This window comes from Balaenoptera acutorostrata, chromosome 21 (assembly GCF_949987535.1).
Source record: "Balaenoptera acutorostrata chromosome 21, mBalAcu1.1, whole genome shotgun sequence".
NCBI lineage: Eukaryota > Metazoa > Chordata > Mammalia > Artiodactyla > Balaenopteridae > Balaenoptera > Balaenoptera acutorostrata.
In genome coordinates, this window is record NC_080084.1 from 33,724,730 (window position 1) to 33,748,275 (window position 23,546).

The 23,546-nt window shown below is 45.2% G+C and overlaps 1 protein-coding gene and 1 long non-coding RNA gene across 3 annotated transcripts; both read left to right on the forward strand.

The window, feature by feature from the left end:
- The first annotated feature begins 1,081 nt into the window (after positions 1-1,081).
- LOC103007016 (uncharacterized) lies at positions 1,082-8,224 on the forward strand. The gene is made up of 2 exons (XR_009006528.1): positions 1,082-5,871; positions 6,932-8,224. It is a non-coding gene; the product is annotated as an uncharacterized LOC103007016 (long non-coding RNA).
- A 3,625-nt stretch (positions 8,225-11,849) lies between these two features.
- Positions 11,850-20,576, forward strand: LOC103013585 (zinc finger protein 705A-like). 2 transcript variants are annotated; one of them, XM_057537321.1, is made up of 7 exons: positions 11,850-11,956; positions 14,095-14,180; positions 15,318-15,444; positions 16,167-16,262; positions 16,785-16,864; positions 17,324-17,504; positions 20,398-20,576. In XM_057537321.1, exons 2-7 carry the CDS (start codon positions 14,169-14,171, stop codon positions 20,415-20,417), a joined length of 516 nt encoding a protein of 171 aa, XP_057393304.1. In that variant the 5' UTR covers positions 11,850-11,956; positions 14,095-14,168; the 3' UTR covers positions 20,418-20,576. The 2 variants fall into 2 exon arrangements, with proteins under 2 accessions (XP_057393304.1, XP_057393305.1); XM_057537322.1 differs by having other exon boundaries at positions 11,854-11,979.
- The last annotated feature ends 2,970 nt before the right edge of the window (positions 20,577-23,546 follow it).

Sequence of the window (23,546 nt, forward strand, 5' to 3'; positions counted from 1 at the left end):
GCTTCCCTCTGTGCCACAGGCTGACTCAGGGCTGAATCAGAGTACGTGTGCAATCAGAGACTCGGAAGATCTCAGAGCTACAGAAAGCCATTACAGTTCACGCTGAGAAAGACCTCAGAAACCATTCACGGTGCAGAACGGGGAGGGCACCTGGGCTAAACCCCCTCACCGCCGCCTCCCAGCCGTGCCTCCTTGGAAAGAAAGAAGGAAGGAGGGGAGGGAGGAAGGAAAGAAAGAAAGGAGAGAGGGAGGGAGGGAGGGAAAGAGAGAGGGAGGGAAGGAAGGAAGGGAAAGAAAGAGAGAGAAAGAAAGGAAGAAAGCAAGAAAGAAAGAGAAAGGAAGGGAGAAAGAAAAAGAGAAATAAAGGAAAAGCGGGGGGAGAGAGAGAAAAGGCATGAGTTTTAGTCTTGTTGCAATGATTATTCTTTTCTCTTTTTTTATAAGCAACATCCTGACTGGCCATTTGCCCTAACAAAGGACACAGTCACAGAGGACTTTCCAAGTCCCTTAATCTACGGGGTCACTTACACTCCTACAAGCCCTGTCCCTCAGGAGCCGTCCTGCTTCACCCTCCCAGGTCCGGATCCGGGTCCAGGTCCAGGTCCGGGCGCGCTCGCATTTCACGTGAGCGAGTGCACGCCCGCATGTGGCGGCGCTGACCTCTCCTGCTGTCGTCGGAATGGCCGCTTTGACTTAGGCTCTTACAATATTTGCACTTGAACCTGCTCTACAGGATCAAATTGTCCTGTGTGTTTTGGTATGAATCTCTCAGGGTCCTCTCGCCCTCTCTACACTTGCCAGTGAACAGCCCTGGTACCTACCACTGGACCAAGAAAAGAAGCAGAAGCTGAATGCTCTGCAAGGAGCCGGGGGTTTCTGAACTGCCCTCGGTGGCTGGCCCTCTCCATGGCTCTGCGTCCACACCGCCCACCAGGCCCTTCCTATGTCAGTGTTGGCAGTGACGGCCTGCTCGCAATTCTTTTTTACGGCACGTTTTTAAAGGAGGAGCCACCGGTCTGAAATTCTGCCTGTTACTGACTCTGCCGTTCCGAGCGAGCACCTGCGTTTCACGGGCTCACGGGTCCGTCTGTCCAGGCTCTTTGCAGAGGCTGAGTCCATTTCCACCTGGTCCCAAGGGAAAGTGGGTCCAGGCTTTCCCCTCTCTGGCGCCATCTAGAGACAAATGAGTATAACGCGGGTGCCACCTGCCAACAGCATCCTTTGGCTCTAGGGCTTTCTCAGGAAGCTGAAAGGCAAAGCTCTGAACGATCAAGTCTCCGTCTTCTAATTTTCCAAAACCAACTCCCTACTGAGTCTAGTTCAGGACCTTGAGGAAGACACATTTCAGACCACTGAGGGACTTGATGGATTCCCAGCAGTCGAGTCTGAATAGCTTTGCCTGAAGACCACATAAAGTACGCACACTTGCTGGGACGGCAGTTCTGCAGCCAGGAAGGTCTTGCCGGCGTCCTCCGGCTCCAGTCTCTTGATGGGGGTAGCCGTGCGGCTCGTTTGCCGATGGACGGACGGAGTTCCCTAGGCCCCCCTCGTGGTCTCCCCACAGGGGCCGTTGCCCTGGAACGAGAGCTGAGGGCTGGAGCTGCTTTGGGTGCAGGTGCCCTGCCTCTCTATCTGCGTCGAGTCCCGAGATTAGAAGAACCATGAGAAACGCAGTGGCACTGCATGGGGGCAGTCAGAAACACGTCCTTCTCCGGCCCTTGGCAGCTGGCCGCAGAGAGAAGCAGCGAGATGCTGTAGGAGAAGCAACGAGGGCCCTGAGGGTCAGAGCCTCACGAAACGCCCATGATTTTATGACAGCTGCATCCCAGCATGATGCGGGCGGGAAGCCTAGCCCTGCCCCGGCTGGAGGTGCGTCACTTTCCCTGGAGGCAACCCAGTGCCGCCCAAATATTCCTGGGCTCTGGGAAGAGCCCACACAGAGGTTCATGTGACAAGTGACTAATAGTTAACGTTTATAAATCAGACTGCTGAATAAGCTGTGTCCTATCCTCCTCTCCCCTACCCCTCCCACGGAACAAATACACATCCACAGCAACCTGGACGGCCAGGTGAAACCAGGATCCTGGGACTCCTGAAAACCCTCAGGATGAGCCGGGGGCCTTGGCCGGCAGCCCCTCCCTTTCTTCCTACACTCCAGACCACCCCTCACCCCGGGGGTCTCCTGCACTCCCACCAGGAGGCGGCGTGCTCTCCTGTTGGCAGTCAGTAATTCTGGGGTCACCAGAACCCAGAGGATGATTTACAGGGGAGAAGGGACATGGGTCTGGCCAGAGAGGAGACCCCCTAAAGCCGAGCCCCGGGGAGGAACCCCCTTGCCTGGGTCTTCTGCTGGTACTGAGACGGTCAAGCCCAAAGGAGAGAGTTTCCAGTTGGCCCTAAAGGTTGAGTCCTGAAAGCTCCCCAGGTGGAGAGGTGGCCAAGGAAGTGGACCAACTCTAATCCAGCTGGGTTGAAACAGATTCCCGTGAGCAATGCCTCGGCCCTGCTACTGTAAACAGAAAAATCGAAGCTCAGGGTATGTGCACGTGTATGTGAGTGTGTGTGTGTGCACGTGTGCATGTGTGTGATTTTTCCCCTCCCAATACCAGGCTTGTGTCACCAGCTAGACTCTGAGCTCTGTGGCCCAGGGGACACTCAGCGCTGACCTCTGCGGTGAGCCTGCAGCCTGGTCCTGTGTGTGGCCTTGATCAAGGCCACCTGCAGACTCTTAAAGCGAGAGGTTGACAGACACTTCTGCCCATTTTCTGGACCCTGCTGTCTGCGGTCTCTAAAGCAGGTTGAAAAGCCTGTTAGACTGGACCCGTGGGCCTCCAGCTGCAGAATTCCATTTTCCTGAGTCCTTTTTTTCCTATAGAAGCACTTTATGAAAGATTTTCACCCCTCGCATTTGCTGGTTTAATTTCCAAACCACGCTGTGACATAAACCTAACGTCCAGCTGCTTTGGCCAGATGTGGGAGCGGAGGCCTGGGAGCTCCGAGCTTTGGGACAGGTCTGGGGGCCGTCCCAGCCCACCTGCAGCCAAGCCCTGCTGTGTGCCTCTCCTCGGGTAGACATTAGCGCCCGCTCAGAGACACGCTGTGCTGCTTAGAGGAAAATTATCTGCAAATCTACATGCTCACCACAGGACTTTCTAGTAGATTCCAGACCTGCCCAGACTTCTCCCTCCTGCAGTGACGCTTCACCCTCACACAGGTGACTCGTTCCTCTCCGGGTCCAGGCGTACCTGCTTCCCCACACGTCGAGATACGTCACCTGAGCCAGGTGAGGACGCACGGACACGCCGGAAGGAAGTGTCTCTGGCACCTTGCCTGCTGCAGCAGCTTTGAGCTGCCCCTCTTAGTGGGGAAAAGTGGGCCCATTCTTGCTGTGGTGAAAGACTTTGGGGCAGAAACCCCAGAAGTGAGGATGACCGTCATTCCACTCAGCAAACCTGCGGCACGGCTTTATCGTAAGAGACGTGAGCTTGTAAAGAATGTCAAACACAGCCCTTGCCTTTGGTGACCTTGCTCTGCCCTTGATGATATAATCCTCCTCTGTGTGCCTGGACTGAGAACACTTTTCACTTCACTTTAAAACTCGTGCGACAATCATCACCCACCCAAGAAACAGACCTTTCATTCACACATGGTAAAAGGGGGAAAAAATAGAGCTCCTGGCGTTCCCGGGGGCTTTTTAACAATGAAAGTAATAGAAAGCTCACCTTCCTCCAGCTCTCTGGAACTAACAGATCTATCTGGCTATTTGACTGTGGGAACAGCCGACCGCCAGCTCGAATACCACGATAAACACCGGTCACATTCTCCTCTGCCAGCCATCGCTTGTGCAGCCTTGAGAAATGTGTTCTCCTGGGAAGGAGAGTCCAGCGAGAACCAGATCATTCAAACCAGGGCCCAGTCTCCCAGTTTGAGCTGCAAAATCGAAGCGGACCCTCTGCTTCCCGATCCTTTCCCTGGAGTCACCAAGCAAGAGGCCATCGTGTCCCCGCCAGGGGTTTGTATTCTCCAGAGCTCCCACCTTCCCGGCCTGGGGCAAGAGGCAGCTCCAGAGGCTTGTCTGGGTGTAGCTGCCGCTCTGGTGGGTGATACTTTGCTGCCACCGCCTGGGGCAGATGCACCACTGTGACCACCAAGCCCTGCTTCCCGGACTCCTTTGCCAACAGAATGGCAATTATCTTAAAGTCTGTAGAGCAGGCTGAGTAAGAGCCACCCACAGTGCCAGGTCCTAACCTCTGGGTCCTGTGAGTGTGAGCTTATTGGGAGAAAGCGTCTTCGCAGATGTGATTCAGGTAAGGATCTTGAGATGGGGAGATGATCCTGGATTCTCTCTGGTTGTGCCCTGAATGCCAGCGCATTTGGCACAAGAACGTGGCACAGGATATGAGACCCACGCGAGAGGAGGGGCGATGGGACCACGGAGGCCAGGACGGGAGCGACGCGGCCACACGTGACGGATGCCAGCGGCCTCCAGAAGCTGGAAGCAGTGAAGAAAGATCCTCCCCTAGAGCCTCTGGGGGCAGCATGGCCCCGCCAACAACTCGATTTCAGCCCCAAACTGATTGCAGATGTCTGGCCTCCTGAACTCTGAGAGAGTAAATTCCTGTGGTTTTAAACCACCAAGTTTGAGGTGAGTTATTACCTCACCATCAGGAGATGAAGACAGCCTCCAAACCCAGAAAGAAGTGACTTCGCATCCTGGTTGAGAAGGATCCCATCTGGTCCCGACTGGCTTATCAGAGCAAATGGTACGAGGAAGGCATGCATCCACTCTTCTAGAGACCACCGTTACATGACAAACCTGCTTATACTCCAGATCTGAAAGACAGAGGCACCTCACATAAGTGTGCAAGAGAATATGCGCTGGGATACCTTCCCCAAGCATTTCCAGGGTCCCCCCAATTTCCAAAGGGAATCTAGAACACACACACCAGCCTCATTGCAAATGTTGAAAGTACTACTACAGCTATCAGTACAAAAGCAAGCTCTATCCCCAGGGCCCTCAACAACCCTCCCAGTGCCCCCATCGTGGCCAGGCCGCACCGGGGCACGGAGACGGCGCCCCTGGCTTGGAGCCCCACATCACGCACTGTGCCAGCCAACACACCTGCAGCTGCAAACAACCGGAAACTCGGCTCAGATTGGATTAACCCAACAAGGGCTGCTGTCTGAAAGATCCAGAGTAGGAAGGCCAGGCTCCAGGGTCTCTGGATCCAGTGCAGACCCAGTGTCGCCAAGAACCTGGTGTATTTTCACCAGGGTCTGATTTATTCTCAGACCCACTTCCTTACAACAGCGAGATGGCAGCTAAAATCCTGGGCGACATTGGTTTTATTTGTACCCTTGTGGAGAAAAAGAGCTTTTCCTTCTCCACCAACTGAACAAACACAACGGACTTCATGGTAATGGAAGTCTCCACCGCAGCCCATGCCCAGTAATCATTCTGACCCAGGGAATGTGCTGTCTAGTTTGCTGAGGCCTAGGTTACGGGTCCAGTCTGGAACAACCTCTGCAGTCAGGTGTGTGTGTCGAGCACGCAGCCTTGGAGCAGGGAGGGAGACTCTTCCCACCTAAACAGTGTGGGACATGGGGCAGGAGTGGGGCAGCTCCGTTGGCATGGGTCTCACGGACAGATAGGGATCTTTCTGTTATAATTAGGATCATCACGTTTCTGGACCACGTGCCTCTTGTGCAAGCGCCTGGAGACCTATAAACAGAGACCGCTCCAGCCCCGGTAGCTCGTGGGCCTCGGCCGCCAGCTCCCCCCCTTTCTTCCTCACCACCCAGGACCCGCCACGAGGCGCCTCTGCTTTCTGCTCCTGGCCTCCTGCACCCTCTTCGCTCAGTTTGCCTCAGGTAAGCCCTGGAGCCAGGCTTGGGGGGCCCACGGGGGTCTCACGCCCAGGGAATGGGGACCAAGCTGTACTGGGGAGCGGGTCAGGGCCTAGAAACAAGGAATCAATCTGAGCATCAACCGAAGAGAACGCCCCGGGGGAAACGCTCATCTCTTTCCTAACTGACTGGCACAGCGCCCTCAGCGGCTCTGTAGACCGAGAGGGAGGGTCTTTTCCCGGGAACGAGGCCCGGGGCGGCAGGTGGAGCGTGAACTGAGTGTGCCTGCCACGCTCGCGGGACAGCAGGCGTGGCTGGAGCTGGAGCAGGCCTTGGGGAGGGGCCCCAGGTCGGAGGGCGTGCCCGGGGCTCCAGGGCTGTCTGCCGTGCCCGGGAGCGAGCCCGGGGCTGGGAGGAAGCTGGACCGAGCAAACACCAGCGTCTTCCTCGGCTCCACACCCCCTGGCAGAGTGCCTTCCGGCGGGCGTCCTAACACTCAGTCGTGTCCCCTGCAGACCCCAGAGGGGCCCAGAGGCTCTGCTGAGGACCGGTGAGGTAAAGCTCAGGTGAAGCAGCCCAGGGGTGCTTGAGGCGGAGGTTGCTGCCTCTTATTCCTGCCCTTTTCATCCTTTGTGTCCTCTGACGGGATTCCGCACCACGCCAGCCCTTCCTGAGCCCCCGGATGCAGGGGCGACGGCCCTGACCCCCCTGCTTTTTCTGTCCAGCGCCTCTGGCCACACGTCCCCGCCCTTCCGTGCCCAGGGGGCGTGCGGTGCACAGCGTGCTGAGCTTCTCATCAGACGGCCCGAGGCTGCAGGTCCCCCTGTGCCTCTTGAGCAAGGCGGACCCAGGCCGGGGCGCTCAGCATCCGCGTTTGGGGCAGACACTCCAGTATCTGGCCTTTTCGGAGTCAAGCCTGTCCTGCCAGCCAGGAGGCACGGGCAGCAGTGGCAGAAGGGAACACGGGTTCCGAGAGCGCCGCCTGCGGAAGGCGCCACCTGGCCGGCTGCTCAGGGCACGTGCATGGCCCAGCTTTCACAGGGGACACGCTTCCCAACTGAGCAGTGTATCTTCCCCTCCACAGCCTACGTCCAGGCCAAACAGAAAACCTCGTAATGCTCCCAGAACGGGGCCCAGTATAAATGCTATTGCGCGATACACCGGACACCCGCCAGCTCGTGTTTCGGTGGAAGAAAGAACTGCTGCGAGGGCCGATGAGGGCCAGGAGCACGGGAACCCGGAGAATGAAACAGAGCAACTACTTTAACTCTGTGAGTTCTATCGTATAATTTCCTGAAAATAAAGAAATGACCTGGTGCTGTATTTGCAAATGGTAATTACTGTGCATAAGAATATTTGGGAGACACGTGTGTGTTGAAGCCGAGACGGAATGATGTGTGCACGGCGGGGCGTGTGTGTTGGGCGCGGGCCTGGTGCACCTGAAATGGGAGATGCTTTTACGTCGAGATGGCGGGGTTTCCCTCCCGTGCTACAAGAGAGGTTTCTGTAAACATAATGGGGGGGAAGGTAGTTTTATGTGGCCTGTGGTGTGCTTATACCAGGCAGACGTGTGTGCAGGGGAGAAAGCCAGGATATGTAATTAGGAATTTACCTTATTCTGTTTTCCATATATGCTGAACCATTTTCTGGGTCATTCAAAAGTTTATCAGTTGACTCTGTAAGACCCCATCCCCAAAACTGAATGGTTTAATACAACCACCACTTACTTAGCTCATGATGCCATGATTGGCAAGTGGGCTGAGCTCAGTTGAGAGATTCTTCTGGTCTTATCTGGCTGCCTCAATCACTTTTCATTCCCTCCATGTAAGACTCCCCAGGTGCCCTGGAGGTGACTGTGGACTTGAGGAGGGGGAGTCACAAGGAGCAGCTGTTCCTGGAGAAGCAGCGATTCCCCACCCCTGGGGGGCGAAACAGTGGTGGAAACCCAGACAAGCCCCAGGGACACACACGTGCACGCACTGCACTTTCTCCTGATGGAACTAGAGTCATCCGTCAGATGGTACTTATCACACTGGAATGGCAAGTTGTTTGTCAGTCTGAATCTATTTTAAGTAATTGAGGCAAATTCTAGGAGTAACTTTTAACTATTGTGTAAATAGGAAGCTATGGTAGTAATCTGCATTTGGTGCAAATGTCTGAACTTTTGGAACCTGGCTCAAGGGCCTGACTCTGTGCTTTGCAGAAGGTCAGCAGTGCCCTGTCCTGAGATGAGACCCGTGGACTCTGTGGAGACTTTCACTGTAAATCATGGTGGGGACACTCCCAACGGCTCTGCTTCTTATGTTTCATTGAATGTTACTATAAACCTTTTTGTTTTCAAATTTTCTTTCAATTTTAATAAAGTTCTACAGTATAAGACATGCTGTACATGGTTTTTATCTCTAAGCCTTGAAGATCATCTTAACGTTTATTTTTACTGATCAAAGCTTATGTAGGGCTTCCCTGGTGGCGCAGTGGTTGAGAATCTGCCTGCCAATGCAGGGGACACGGGTTCGAGCCCTGGTCTGGGAAGATCCCACGTGCTGCGGAGCAGCTGGGCCCATGAGCCATAATTTTACTGAGCCTGCGCGTCTGGAGCCTGTGCTCCACAGCAAGAGAGGCCGAGATAGTGAGAGGCCCGCGCACCACGATAAAGAGTGGCCCCCACTTGCTGCAACTAGAGAAAGCCCTCGCACAGAAACGAAGACCCAACACAGCCATAAATAAATAAATAAACACTTAAAAAAAAAAGCTTATGTAACTGAGAAGAAAGAGGAGCTTGGGGGGAACCTAGGACTTATTAAAAATATAGCATCTCAGGCCCTCGCAGGTCCACTGATCAATAGATACACATTGCGTCTTCAACCGGCTGCTCTTTGCCCTTGAGGTACACAGTTCTGCAGTCTCTCGCTTTGCTTCTTGAGCACAGGTCTGATTGGATTAGTGACCAGCCCTAAAGGGCTCACCTTAATCTCATCACAGTTTTAACGCTCTGTGTCCATGTACATTCACGTTCTGATGAATTAAATGTTAGAGCTTCAACATATGAACTTGCGGGAGGGGAACAAATTTCAGTTTATACAAGTTGGTTCATTCTATTTGTATTTTTATGTTGTAAAAAACTTAGTTTTTTTTTTTAAACATCTTTATTAGAGTATAATTGCTTTACAATGGTGTGTCATTTACTGCTTTATAACAAAGTGAATCAGTTATACATATACATATGTCCCCATATCTCTTCCCTCTTGCATCTCCCTCCCTCCCACCCTCCCTATCCCACCCCTCTAGGTGGTCACAAAGCACCGAGCTGATCTCCCTGTGCTATGCGGCTGCTTCCCACTAGCTATCTATTTTATGTTTGGTAGTGTGTATATGTCCATGCCACTTCTCTCACTTTGTCCCAGCTTACCCTTCCCCCTCCCCGTATCCTCAAATCCATTCTCTAGTAGGTCTGCATCTTTATTCCCGTCTTGCCCCTAGGTTCTTCCGACCATTTTCTTTTTTTTTTTTTTTTTTGGAAAAAACTTACTTTTTTTTAAATAAAAGAATAATATCCATGAATTAATGGGGACAAAAAATAAGATTGTTTGAGGTGAGGAGAAATGTAAATTGATGGACTCTGCCCTCAAATTGGATTTTAAAAGTGAGAGGGCAGCTATTGGGAATAAAAGGACTTCAAATTTTTAGCTTTTTTTTTTTAAATTCAAATTTAAGGTTGAGTGATACCATAGCGTATTTATAATGGTAAGAGGAGGGTTCAAAGAGAGGGAGTGGTTTAAAATAAAGTGTACATGTTGTTTTACAGCTCATACAACTCAGTATCAAAAAAACGAACAGCCCAACCGAAAAATGGGCACATGACCTGAACAGATATTTTCGCAAAGAAGAAATTCACATGGCCACAGGCACATGAAAAGATGCTCAACATCATTAATCATTAGAGAAATGCACATCAAACCCACAATGAGCTATGACCTCACACCCGTTTGAATGCCCTCATAAAAAATTCTACAGCCAGAAAAGGTTGTCCAGGATACGGAGCAAAGGGAATCCTAGGACACTGTTGGTGGGAATATAAATTGGCCTAGTACTATAGAAAAGAGTATGGAGGTTCCTAAAAAAACTAAAAAATAGAACTACTATATGATCCAACAATTCCATTCCCCGGTATACATCTCAAGAAAACGAAAACACTATTTTGAAAAGATACATGCACCCCAGTGTTCATAACTGCATTATTTACAATAGCTAAGATATGGAAACAACTTACGTGTCCATCAACAGATGAATGGATAAATAACAAGTATTGTATATATACAAAGGAATATTACTCTACCATAAAAAGAATGAAATTTTGCCATTTGTGACAACATGGATGGACTTGGAGGGTCTTATGATTAGAAAAATACGACAAACAAAAAAAGACAAATACTGTACGTTATCACTTGTATGTGAAATCTAAAAAACAAAATGAAACAATGAAATGAAATAAGAAACCAGAGACAGACTCACAGATATAGAGAACAAACTAGTGTTTACCAAAGGGGAGAGGGAAGGGGGAGAGGAAATTAAAAACATGAGATTAAGGGATACTAACTACTATGTATAAAAATAAAAAAACCTTAGCTACAAAGATAAATTGTACCACACAGGGAATATTTCATTATAACTTTAAATGAAGCATATATGTTATGAAGTATAATGTTTAAAATAATTAAATCACTATGTTGTACACCTAACACTATTATAATATTTTAAATCAACCAATGTGAAAAATAAAGTGAATTCAATTTAAATTATAACATACATTCTGATGTGGCAGGGGAGAATAAGAAAGAACACGAATGTAGAAGTAAATTTCCGAGCTGAGAGGAAAGGCAATTCCTTTCCTTTTAGGCGGAAGATGGCATAAGTAGTGAATGACAGTACAGAGTACTTTAAATCTTGTGGTGGAAAGTATCTACATCCAAAATATCAGTTTCATTTGGGAAATAGGTTACACATAATCTGATGACTGTAAGAGAAAAGGATGAGTCCTTGGAGATTGAGGGGTAATGGAGAAGGTTTAAAATATTTTTTTTAAAAAATTGAAGTAGAGCTGATTTACCTTAATATATTTGTTTCAGGTGAAATACTCTTCAATGTGTATGGGAGATGGAATTGAAATACACGAGATAATAGGATTGCCAGGCATTGTATGATACAAGCAAAATGTCCTCAGCTACAATGAAATACTCACCATGTCCCCTGGTTTAATTTTTTCCATTTGGGAACCAGGAATTTTAAGCTTAAACAGCCATCTCCACACCGTAAGATTTCCACTCAAATGTATAAATAGATTCCGAATGACATGGAAGGAAAATTATTTACAATAGTTTACTATGTAGGAACATTTGTATGGATTTCCCCACTAACCAAGAAATAAAGTATAAAATTGTCTTCCCATTTTCTTTGCATAGTTAATAGATTCTTAACATGTTCTTGAAAGTACTATGTGGCCAGTGCCTTAAGAGTCATGTTCTGCATCCCAGCAATATATCTTATTTTGTCACCTCATTATTTATATTTCACGTTTTCACAGTTCCTCATCTTGCATTTTATTTTTAATTCCGTATTTCTCCCAGGGAATCCCAGCTTCATTTCCACAGATTCCCAGTGTGTCTGATGCCCTGTTATTCTGAAGACATAGAATGGTTCCCAGCATAAAGAATGCACTCAACAGTGTTTAAGGATGAAGAAGGGAATGAATGGATCTTCTCACTATCCCTGGACAATGACCTTACATCTTTGCTCTCCAACACTGTGTGAGGGTTACAATTTCCTGTTAGTCTGGAAAATCCAATCAAATTGAACAGGGTGTGGCTCACAGACTGAAACCCTATTAGGGTCAGTAACCTTCTGAGAAGGTGGATCCCGGAATGTAGCCCAGATTGGGTTATAAACTGTTATCCAGGTATAAAGGAAAGTCAGACAGGCAAAGGGATGCATTTGTCCAGAGAAGAAGAAGCTGGACAGTTTGGGACTCTGGAAGAAGAGAAATTGGCTGCTTGCTGTGGAACTTACCTCAGAATCTATTTGGCTTCACCAGCTCCTGCAACTTGGGGTTTTGGTGAGTCCTCCCAACTGTGAGATGTGAGTTTGTTTCATCTCAAACGTTGTTAAGTCCTATCTGTCTCTAGACACTTGTCCTATCAAAGTAGCTTCTTGTAGTCTCTGAATCATATTGTGTCAACATGTATTTTGCCACCCTCATTTCCTACTCTTGACTGTTCATGTCCCTTTTTTCCACTCCAACACAGTTGTCTTGAATCTATTTATTTTATCTGCCTAACCTAAGATTCTAAACTTGTGCTCTCCAATATAGTAACAACAAGCCCTATGTAGCTAGAACATTTAAATCAATGCAATTAAATAGCTAAACTTTGCATCCTTGGTAGTGCCAGCCAAATTTCAAGTATTCTGTCACCACATGTGTGTGGCAGTTTCTGTACCATACAATGTACACGTAGAGCATGTCCTTCATCTTGGAAAGTTCTATTGGCTGTTGATCTACATCTGATAGTTTTACTAATTTTTTTCTAAATACTTCACTTCCTGCTTTTCTGAATTTATTTCTTTTTATGGGTCTCATCAAGTGATTTTCATTTCATTTCTTATGTGTCTTGAGATAGATTTTTATGTTGAAATAATTATCTCAAGGTAAAATAAATCTCTTGAGATATTTATTTTAATTCTTCCCCTAAATTAATAGATTTAGAACCTCCTTTGATTCCTATAACTTGTAATCTGGACATAGCCAGGGTTACCCTAGGTTCCACCTTCTAGTTGTAAGGCGGCTCTTTTGCATATGCCTGGGGTTTCCCTGGATATCATAGGGATTTACATATTCCTATTATCAATAGAAGAAACATTCTAAGAGTGAAAGAGAAAGTTTCATTTCCCTCTGAAATTTGTCTTGAAGTCAAAACCAAAGGTAATTCATGGCCAAGTCTTGAGTGGTTTTCCTAGATAGTCCCTCCCACCTTGGATTTTCCTAGGTGCTCTGGATAATACAATCACTAAACAATAATACAATCACTTTTTCTTGGTGTGTTTATCCACAGTTAGCAGATGCTGGCATTAATCCAGGGCTTCTCTTTTTCTGATAGAAAATGCACTTTCACTTTGATTGTGGAGGGAGGACAGGAGAGAAGGAACTTGAGAGCAAATATCTTTAGAAGAGATTTCTGTTTCTAGATAGACAGGATGTAATGAGGGGATTGAGTGTGGATATATGGAGAGGTTTCCCCTATATCTGGGTGATAAACATGAAGAGAGAAATAACAGGGAGCTTCTTCTGATTACTAACGTTAGAGGTCGTATTACAGGTAAAACCTAGGTGATCTTTGTTACCTTAAAGGAATTTGAGCACAGGACACAGGCTGAGCAAAATTAAATGACAGCTGCTCCTTTTTGTAGATGTGTAACTCTTGTCTTATACTCAAGTTTTTGGAACCTCTGTGCGTCATTTGTAAATTGGTAAATAAACCAATTTCCTCCAAAACCTCAGTCATTTTATATTTCTGAGCATCCTTGACTGAGAGGGTTGAGACAGTCCATGACCGTAACACTGTGACTCGTGTGCTCCTGCTACCTTATGTAGCAGCGGATGTTAAGGACTAGGCTGGCAGGCTGGGTGCCACGGTCCCTCCAAGTGGGATAAGTCCTTGGTTTAACTGCATCCTGAAGTAGGTCCTTGGCTGATTAATATCCATGTAGATGGGGGACAGAACTAAAAGTCAGGGTTGAGAGAGAGCTGGAAGGCAGTGAGGTTCCAGAGGGCTGCCAGGGGTGTTGGAGAACCACTGTGGGTGCATAAGGGAAGAGAATGATCTGGGGGTTTCCAGGCTTTCCTACAGGAGGAAACCAAACTCTACTCTGGCATGAGTCAGGGTTCCTGAGGGTTTGAATCAAGGAGGACATCGAATGCTTCTGGATGCCCTAGGCTGCTGAACACACAAAGTCAATGCTTAGCACATTCTTATTTGCAAACTCTCTGGACTTCGACTTTCTGTACTAGCAACCACAGCTCTAGCTTCTTACATGGGATCTGGGAGAGGAGAGACCGCACCGTGTTCTTAGGATGCACCACTGGTTTCCGTCTGCTGGGCTGGGGTCACACCCAGGTGGAGGTGGGGGGCTCCAATTCAGGTGGGTCTGGAAGTTGTGCACAGGACTGGAGTCTCATGGCTTCTTCTCCATCCTCAGATTTGCCTGCTCAGTGCTTGGATTGGCTGTGAGTGAAATCTCAAGAAAGACTCCTGGCGACTGAGTTGTTGACAATGGAGCCTCTGGTGAGTAGCGACGCTTCCTTCTCCTGAAGCTACACCCCGAGTGCCATTAGCAATTGTTCCCTCATTCACACATTCCACCTCTTAGTAATTAAGCTTTTATTCATATTCGATAACTGGGAGGAATGTGTAGGGAGGAGTATTTTCTTAACTGTGCTGCACAGAAAGGAGAAACAGTACAGCAGGTAGAATAAAATTAGGTTCTCTCATAGAGTTTTGAAAAATTGGAGAAAACAAAACCAATCACTAGGCTTCTTTCATCCCTCAGCTTGGAGATGAGATTAGATTACAAGAGAAACAGTGATAACTAAGGTCAAGGTCCCTGAGAAGGTCAAGAATGGGAGTCCTCACGCTGTGCAGCGATGGTCAGGCTAGGTCTGTCCTTCACTCCAGCCACCCGAGTCCCCGGCTTATTCTGCTGAACTATCTGACCTCAGAGTTTGTTATGAACACCTGAGACCTGTAGTGTTGAGAAAGAGAGCACCTACTGGTACCAAGTTCTGTACGAACCTTGCTCAGTTCTGAGGAACATGAAGGATCCCTTCATGGTTCCCTGACATTGGCATTATTAGCAGAATAATGTTTTGTATTTAACCCAGGTTTGCTAGACAGCAAAACCTTCATACAATAATATATTGGATGATTCAACACTCATAAGAAGTAACGAAAGCAGTTTCTATTTGGAGAACCAAAGGTTCCTCTAGGGACATAATTTAAACCAATAGTCATGTTTTCAAAGGAGCCCATCATGGTTATTTTTTGTCTTGTCATGAATCTGTAGAGTTCCTTGAAATTAATAGGGAAGAGAGATTGGGTTATGAATTTTCAAGTGAATATTTTATAATCATCTGTCTGAAAGTCCTAATTACCTGGTTATTGAAAAACTTCCCTGGTGTATTATAACACACTTCATGTGCTATTTCTGTGAAATAAAGCTTCATGATGTCAGAGTGTGTAGTTGTCTGTGAATGTACCTGAAAGGCAGACACCAGCTCAGCGCTGACAGGGAACTGAGGGGAACCCCACACAGAGCGTGATCCTTTATCCACCCAGACCCCATCACTTCCTCATCTCAACCCTCCCACTCTAGACAGTGGTAGGGACTGCTCTGTCTAAACCAGAACATCCCTGATGTTTTAGGAATCAGTGACGTTTGAAGATGTAGCGATCAACTTCACCCAGGAAGAGTGGGCGCTGCTGGAGACATCCCAGAGAAACCTGTTCAAAAATGTGATGCTGGAAAATATCACCCACCTGGTCACCGTAGGTGAGTCTGTCAACACGGATGTAGGTGCACGTGTGTTCACTCCATTCATTCACTCACTGAACAAGCATTTAGATCAGCTTCCCTGTGTCCCACTCCAAGTCCTTCCTGATTCTTTGATAGTCCTCATAACTACTTAAAACGAAGGCGTTTCTTTTCATTGCACTTTTCATTACTACACTGGAAGGTAATCTTGGCCACATTTCATACCTTTGTTGCTACTCAGTGTTTACACTCAGAACAGAACTGTGGATTCAATGGATATTTTAATGCAGAGGTAAATGGATCAAATATTTTAAAAATGATTTTTCTGTTCTAGTCATTCCATGAAGGCTTGAGACCAGGGTTGTGTATATGACATAATTTTGATGATTCCTGTAAGGTATATCCTCACTGGCTCCTGTGTGAAAGTAATATTCAGCCCACTGTAGAGTCTTTTAATCTTTCCCATTTGGAAAACACTGAGGATTCTGTAATCCCTCTTTGAACTTGTGCACAGGCATCAGCCGCTAGAGGACCTCACTGTGTTTGCTGCTGCTCTGGATTTCCTCCTGGTCTGCTGAAGGACCTTCACTGTTTTGTCTGTTGAAGATGTTGTTGCCTGCACTGACCTTCAGTTATCTCTTTATTTTCCTCTTTCCCTTACCCTGGACTTGAGCACAGCAAAGGGTAATTAGCCCAGACTCAAAATCCAACACTTTTTTTTTCTTTTCCAAATCAAACAGGGTATCAGATCAGCAAATCAGATGTGATTTCCCAGCTCGAACAAGGAAAAGAGCTGTGGAGTGAAGCAACAGGATGCCTCCAAGGCCAGAGTCCAGGTAAGAATCAGGGGCCTGTGCTTCACTGCAAGAAAGTTTCAGTCAGTGTGCTAAGTCCTTGGAAACACCAAATGAAAGTTTTATGAAGTGAGCGATATATTCTAAACTGGAGGTGAAGACATTGGGCTGAAATTCTTCATGTTGTTATCATTCTTTGCATCTAGCAATGAAAATTCATATTACTTCCTGCCATTTTCTATTCTTTACGGAAAAGGGTGCTTGTGGACTTACTGCAGTTAAACTTTCACATAGTGATTCTTGTCCTGATCCTCCCATTTAATGTGTTTTCCATCATTTGCTGACCCAATGTCTCTCCACCACATTTTTATATTTTAATCCTGTTTTTTTCTAATAGACAATGACTTTTAAAGTATTTCTACTACCTTGAGTATTTCTTTATTATACATTGTTTCTCCAACTAAGTGCCAACTTTTGAAAGATACTCACATGGACCTTGGTGTTTGTTTACATTTCTATTTCCCTAATGCCATTCTAAAATCTATATTTTTTCCATTTCTTTAGACGATGAAAGTCCACTTAGACAAGAAATGATATTCACGCAAAGTGTCTACAGGAAGCACATATCTGCCACCATGCCAATGGTAAGTTTCATGGGTAGAACACCGGTCATCCAAATGAAGGACCTGGCAGTGAGATAAGTTGGTAATTGAGCACAATTGTCTGTATGTAATTAAGCTGAGATTGAGCTCTTTCTGGGAAAATTTTTGGATAGGCTGAAATCAGTTAAGAAATTAATATGAGCTGAAAACCACAGCATGAAACCTAAGGAAAAAAGTCAGTTGCATTAACATTGCTCATCTCATAGTCTCTAAAACACACTGAAATCTTCAAAATTAATCTGGTATCTGGGTTGGGAAACAATAAAAGAGAATGTTTGTGTCTGCAGGGGAGTAACACAACATGTGTATGCAACTGACACTGGAAACATTTTAACAGGAGACTATTAACAACTGATGCTCTAGGGTGTACATGTAGAGGCATGAGTGTCTGCATGCATGTGGGTGAACCAGTAACAGACTCATATCTCCTTCCCAAAACAGGTTCCTCACATGCAAGGGGATCCTGTTGGATGGACTGATTTGAGTGATGAATTTACTCCTAGATCTTCACCTAAACATTTATCAATTCACTTAGGGAGGAAACGTAATGTCAGCAAACAGTGTGGAAATTCACTTAGTCAAGGGTCATTCCTTGACGGACAGGATCACATTCACACTAGAGGTAAATCATGTGAATGTCCTCTCTGTGGGAAAGCCTTTAGTAATTCCTCTTGTCTCAGACGACACAAGATGATTCATACTGGAGAGAAACCATATAAATGTCATCTCTGTGGACGTGGCTTTCTGCAAAGTTCTGACCTTAGAAATCACAAGCGGATCCACACTGGAGAGAAACCATATAAATGTCATGTATGTGGGAAAGTCTTCAGTCAAACTTCCTACCTGAAAGAACATGAGAAAACTCACACAAGAGAGAAGCCATATAAATGCCGTCTATGTGAGAAAACTTTTAATCAAATCTCTTACCTTAGAAAACATAAGAAAATCCATTCCAGAGAGAAGCACTATGAATGTCATCAGTGTGGGAAAGCCTTTAGTCAGAGCTCTGGACTTAGTCAGCACAAGAGAATCCACACTGGAGAGAAACCACACGTATGTCTTCTGTGTGGGAAGGCCTTCAGTCACAGTTCTGAATTGACTCGGCACAAAAGGACCCACACAGGAGAGAAACCCTATAAATGTCAGCAGTGTGGGAATGCTTTCAGTCAATATGCAAACCTGAGAAGACATGAGAGAACCCACATTGGAGAGCAGCCCTATGAATGTCAGTGGTGTGGAAAATGCTTCAGTCACGGCTCTTCCCTTAGACGACATGAGGGAACTCAGCACTGGAGAGAAAGTCAGGAGGGCCCTCAGTAGACGTTCTGACCTGAGATGACATGGCATCATACATGTGAGGAATGTGGATGGAACACCAGCCATAGCTTTAGCATTTAACCACACCAAGGTTCACACCCACTAAAGAAACTCTGTCTGTAATCAATATGGACACTCGTTCAGGCATCACACTCCTCAGTCCAGACAGGCATCACCTGTGGATGTGGATCCATATGTGCCCTGTCTCTGTGGCAAAGCCTTTAGTCATTGGCCTGACCTCAGGTAACTTAACAGAACTCACTCTGTAAATACAATATGGGTGTTTTTAGCAACAGCTCCCAACTCTAAAGACCCTAGAGCAGTGGTCCCAAGCCTTTCTGGCACCAGGGGACCACTTTCGTGGAAGACAATTTTTCCACGGATTGGGGGCTACGGGGACGGTTCAGGTGGTAATGCGAGCTATGGGGAGCAGCAGATAAACCTTTGCTTGCTTGCCTGCCGCTCACCCCCTGCTGTGCGGCCTAGTTCCTAATAGGCCACAGACCAGTACTGGTCCATGGTCTGGGGGTTGGGGACCCCTGCCCTAGAGGACTTGAGCATAGGATAACCAACCCCTAGTTCTTCTTTGATAATTATTGGTCAACATGAGCCAACTCCCAGTGGAGAACCACTAAGACTATAATAACTGTTAATAAGCATTCAGACAAGCACCAGCCTTGATGTGCACAAGAAACTCAGTGAAAGAATAAACACTAAATCAAGAACAAAGATGAAGACTCTTGAGAAATACGAAAGTATGCTGAGCAATACCAAAGCATACTTATAAATAATTCGTACTGGAGAAGTTATTCAATGTAAGGTCATGAGAAATTCTTTATTCATAGAGCAACCTCTCTGGTACATGTGTGCTCAGACTGTACATTACACCTTCAGTGTTCTGAAGGAAGGGAAGTTTTCAGTGGTCACTTGTTTCTTAGTCAACATTAAATTCTCACTGAGGATGCAGCAATCCTAAAAATCAAAATGGAGCTATAGCTAGATTTCATATCAGAAAAAAATGACTGAGTATATGGGAGAAGGAGCCTCTAAAAGAATCCTTTAACATACAGTCAGGCAAATTGTGATTTGGCGAAATACCTCTTCATGAAAATGTGGCATAAAAAGGAGAGTGAAGTGATCTAGCAATATAGAATGTAGAGTTTGGAAGAAATTTAAATTTGTGTATAGAATAATAGTTGCAAATATTCAAACAATAAAGTCTGTGGCTAAAGGAGCTAAGTGTTGGTGTCTGATTTTCTTTGTGCCCCTGTAAACACAGGGATTCAGGTATGCACCCTTGGAAAGTGGGCAGAGACTCAGCCCCACTCTGAGTGTCCCCTTTCTCAACAGCTCTTTCCACACAACTCAGCTCCACTTATTCCAACGTCCCTCAACCCCATCTACCCTTTCAGGCCCTGGTGGTGACATAGCTCTGACCTTCAGCTCCACTGGTCATGTTTCCCAGAATGTCACGACCCTGGTCAGGCAAGGTCATGGGGAAGTCTCAAAGACATCTATCTAGTCCTACACTTTTTGAGGCCCCTCAACCTATGTCTGCAGATGGAAACCACCTGGGGCTAGAGAGACAGGCATGTCTGCCCTCCCAGACCTCAGAAATCTCTTTGTTATTTTGTCCCCAAACCTCTGAATTGAGCTACGTGGATGAAGAGTTCCTTCCACGATCATACTCTCTATCTTATTCAGCTGATTCCTGAATTATGCATCCAGCAGTCTCACTAAAGAGGAACCCAGCCCCGTTAACCCCGCATAAGCTCACGGAATAAACCTCCAGGATTAAAAAATGCCTGAAACTATCAGCCATCACGCAAGCCAGTTTTTAAGATAATTTGTGCAATGTACTGTTCCAGAAGAAAAAATGAATGTTCTCACAAAGCAGATCTCCCCATTTTGTGCAGGACTTGGAATGTTATCCTTTGGCACACATCAATATTGAACATAAATCTCAAGGGAAATTCTTCCAGGATATCTCCTGGGATAACTTGTGTTCTTGTAGCACAAAGTAGCACAATTCCCAAACTACAGGCGTGAGTCCCCTTAGAGGAACACATACAAAGATGATACTGATCCATCATTACTTTTCAAATCTCCACAAGGGATTCTGGGGAACAGTCAGGGTGGAAAACAATCTTGTGTGAGGAGGATGAGCAACCAATTCTATTGTCTATCTATTGTGACAGATTTCTTTCCTTGGGTATGAAAGGCTTAACAAGGTCCTGTGAGCTTGAAACAGCATAAAAGTCAGCTCAGAAAGAAAACTTTCCCAATGGACCCTTCCTCAGCCACCTTGGAAGCTGCATCTCGTCCAGTGGGGTTTGTCCAGCACCCACTTTTCTGAGATTCTACTGACAGGAGGAGCACGGCTGGATTTCAGGTTGGTTTGAAGTAAATTTGGTGTTCAGTTAATCCCCCAAAGAAATAGGACAGTGGTCAAAATATGTAGTGATATGGCTTTAGGCAATGGGGTAAAGATTCTTTAATTTTTTAAAATTTACATTTCTATTGTTTTTCTTTTTTTTACTGAGGTATCATTCAGTTATAATATTAGATAAGTTTTATGTTTACAACAGTATATTTCTATAAAGCAGAAACTGACACACCATTGTAAAGCAATTATACTCCAATAAAGATATTTTAAAAAAACATAAATTGTTAAAAACAAAACAAAACAATATATTTCAACTCCTGTACACCACGCACCTGCTCAGGACCAAAAACTTGGTTTCCGTCTGTTACCATCCTGTGGACCCATTTTACCCATTGGGCCTTCCGCCTGCCACTTCCCCTCTGGTTTCCAGTATTCTGTCTTGTGCATCTATGTGTTTGTTTTGGTGCCCTTTGGTTTCATCATTAATTTTTTTCTTTCTTTATTTTTTCTTGTAATTTTTTTGTATTCCACATATGGGTAAAGTCATAACGTGTTTGTCTTTTCTGCCTGTCTTTTTTTTTTTTTTTTTCTGCCTGTCTTATGTTGTTAGCATGATACCCTCCAGGTCCCACCATGTTGTGGAAAATGGCAAATTTCATCTGTTTTATGACTGAATAGTGTTCCATTAAATACCTACTACCTCTTCTTTACCTGCTTTTCCATTGATGACCACCTATCTCAAGGAGTGTACTGTCGCTGTTTTCTTCTAGCATTTTTACAGTTTCAGGTCTTTTATTCAAGTATTCATGCGTTTTGAGTTCAGGTTTGTGTATGGCGTGAGTTCATGATCTTGATTCTTTATTTTTAAGGGTAATTCTGAAAACAGAAACTGATACAATACATCGTTCTTCACACTATTTATTACAAGAAGATGAAAATTCAGAGGGCATGTAAATTAGCATTCTGATTTATGTGGGGAACTGAAACAGCAGTTATCAAAACAAGGTGGGATTTTCTATAGGCACTGAAAGCCTAAATAATGGATCTGTTCATTCTTAGCTGAAACCTCTTTGTCTTTCATTAACAGAAACTAGATAAAAAAGAAACACTGAAGAGAAAAGATTTAAAGCTCAGCTGTGAAGCTTCTAGTTTAATAGAGGAGAAAATGTTTCTCCTAAGTGAATATGTACTTGAAAATGGCCTGCTCTGATGTCCGATGGGAAAGTCGAATTTTCAAGAAGTAAGCATAGCTTCCTTTGATTTTCAAATGCATGTACCACAATATTAAACGCAGCTTTCTCATCACATAATTATTTGTTCCATGTGGGGAAATGTTACCTTTCTTTTTCCTATCTATTTTTTATCAGGACATGGATGGTGTTGATGGCTGCAGGATAACATGAGCGTACTGGATGCCATAGGACTTGACACCTCATTGTGATTAAATAGTAAATTTTATGTCATGCATGTTTTACCACAGTAAAAATTGTGATTCTCAGAAAAAATAAGCATATGCAAAAATGTTTAATTTTCTTTCAGATCATAATTTTTCTTAAAAGTATGTACAGGTGTCCCTCTAGTTTTAAAATGCATGATAACAATAAATCACAATGTATAAACCTTCCTTAGAGACAGGGTAAGAAAAAAGGGGATTGATATCTTTCCTTGGCTACAAATGTCTTAACAGGGTCACGTGACCTGGAGTAGTATAACAGTAAGCAAGAAAAGGACCCTTCTCCCATGGACCCTTCCTCAGGCACCTTGGAACCCACACTGTGTCCAGTGGAGTTTGTCCAGCACACATATTTCTGATGATCTACCAACAGGAAGTACCCAGCTGGATTTCAGGTTGATTTGCTGTATATTTGGTGTTCATCTTGTTCCTCAGGTAACAGGGCAGTGGTAAAGATAATGATGTGGCTATGGGCAAAGGATATAGATTCTTTAATTTCTTTTCAATTTACTGTTCAGTAGACTCTTTTAATGAGGTATTTTTTGGTTATAATATTAGATAAGTTTTATGTGTATGACAATATATTTCAACTCCTGTACCAGGCTGGATTTCAGGTTGTTTGATTTTATTTGGTGTTCAACATATCCCCTAGAGAAACAGAACTCTAGACAAAATATGTATAGATGTGGCTATAGGCAATGAGTCATGGATGATTTAATTTTTAATGTAATTATTTTTCTATGGTATCATTGGGTTATAATATTACATGTTTTATATGTATAAAAATATATTTCAACTCCAGTATGCCATAAAACTGATCAGCACCAAAAACTTAGGTTTTTTCTTTTGCCATCCTGTGGACCCATTTTACTCATTGGCCATCCCCCTGCTGCTACCCTCTGATATCCACTACCCTGTTGTGTGAATATGTGTTTGTGTCATTTACTTTCTTCTTTAATTTTTTTACTTATTTGCTTTTTGTTTGTATACAGTGTTCCACATATGAGTGAAGTCGTAAGGTATTTGTCCTTTCTAAATGTGTCTTCAAGACATTATTAGAGTAAAGGTGATACGTAACCTGGATTGGTTAAGAAAAAAACCTCATCAAGGTCATGTGACCTGGGAGCAGACTCAAAGGCAGAGTGAAAGTGAAGTTCCCCCACTGACCTGTCCTCAGCCCCCTTCAAAGGTGCACAGAGTATCCAGCACCCACCATTCTGAGCATCTACTGACAGATAAGAGGTACACAGCTGAGATTCAGGTTGTTTGATTTAAATTTGGTATTCAGCTTGTCTGTCAGAGAAATCCGACAGTAGACAAAATATGTACTGATGTGGTTTAAGCAATGGGGTGCAGATGCTTTAATCTTTTAATTTAATTATTTTTGTAGGGTATCATTCGGTCAAAATGTTAGATAAGTTTTATGTGCACAAAAATATATTTCAACCCAGTATACCATTAAATTGCTTAGCACCAAAAACTTAAGTTTTTTTGTTACCATCCTGTGG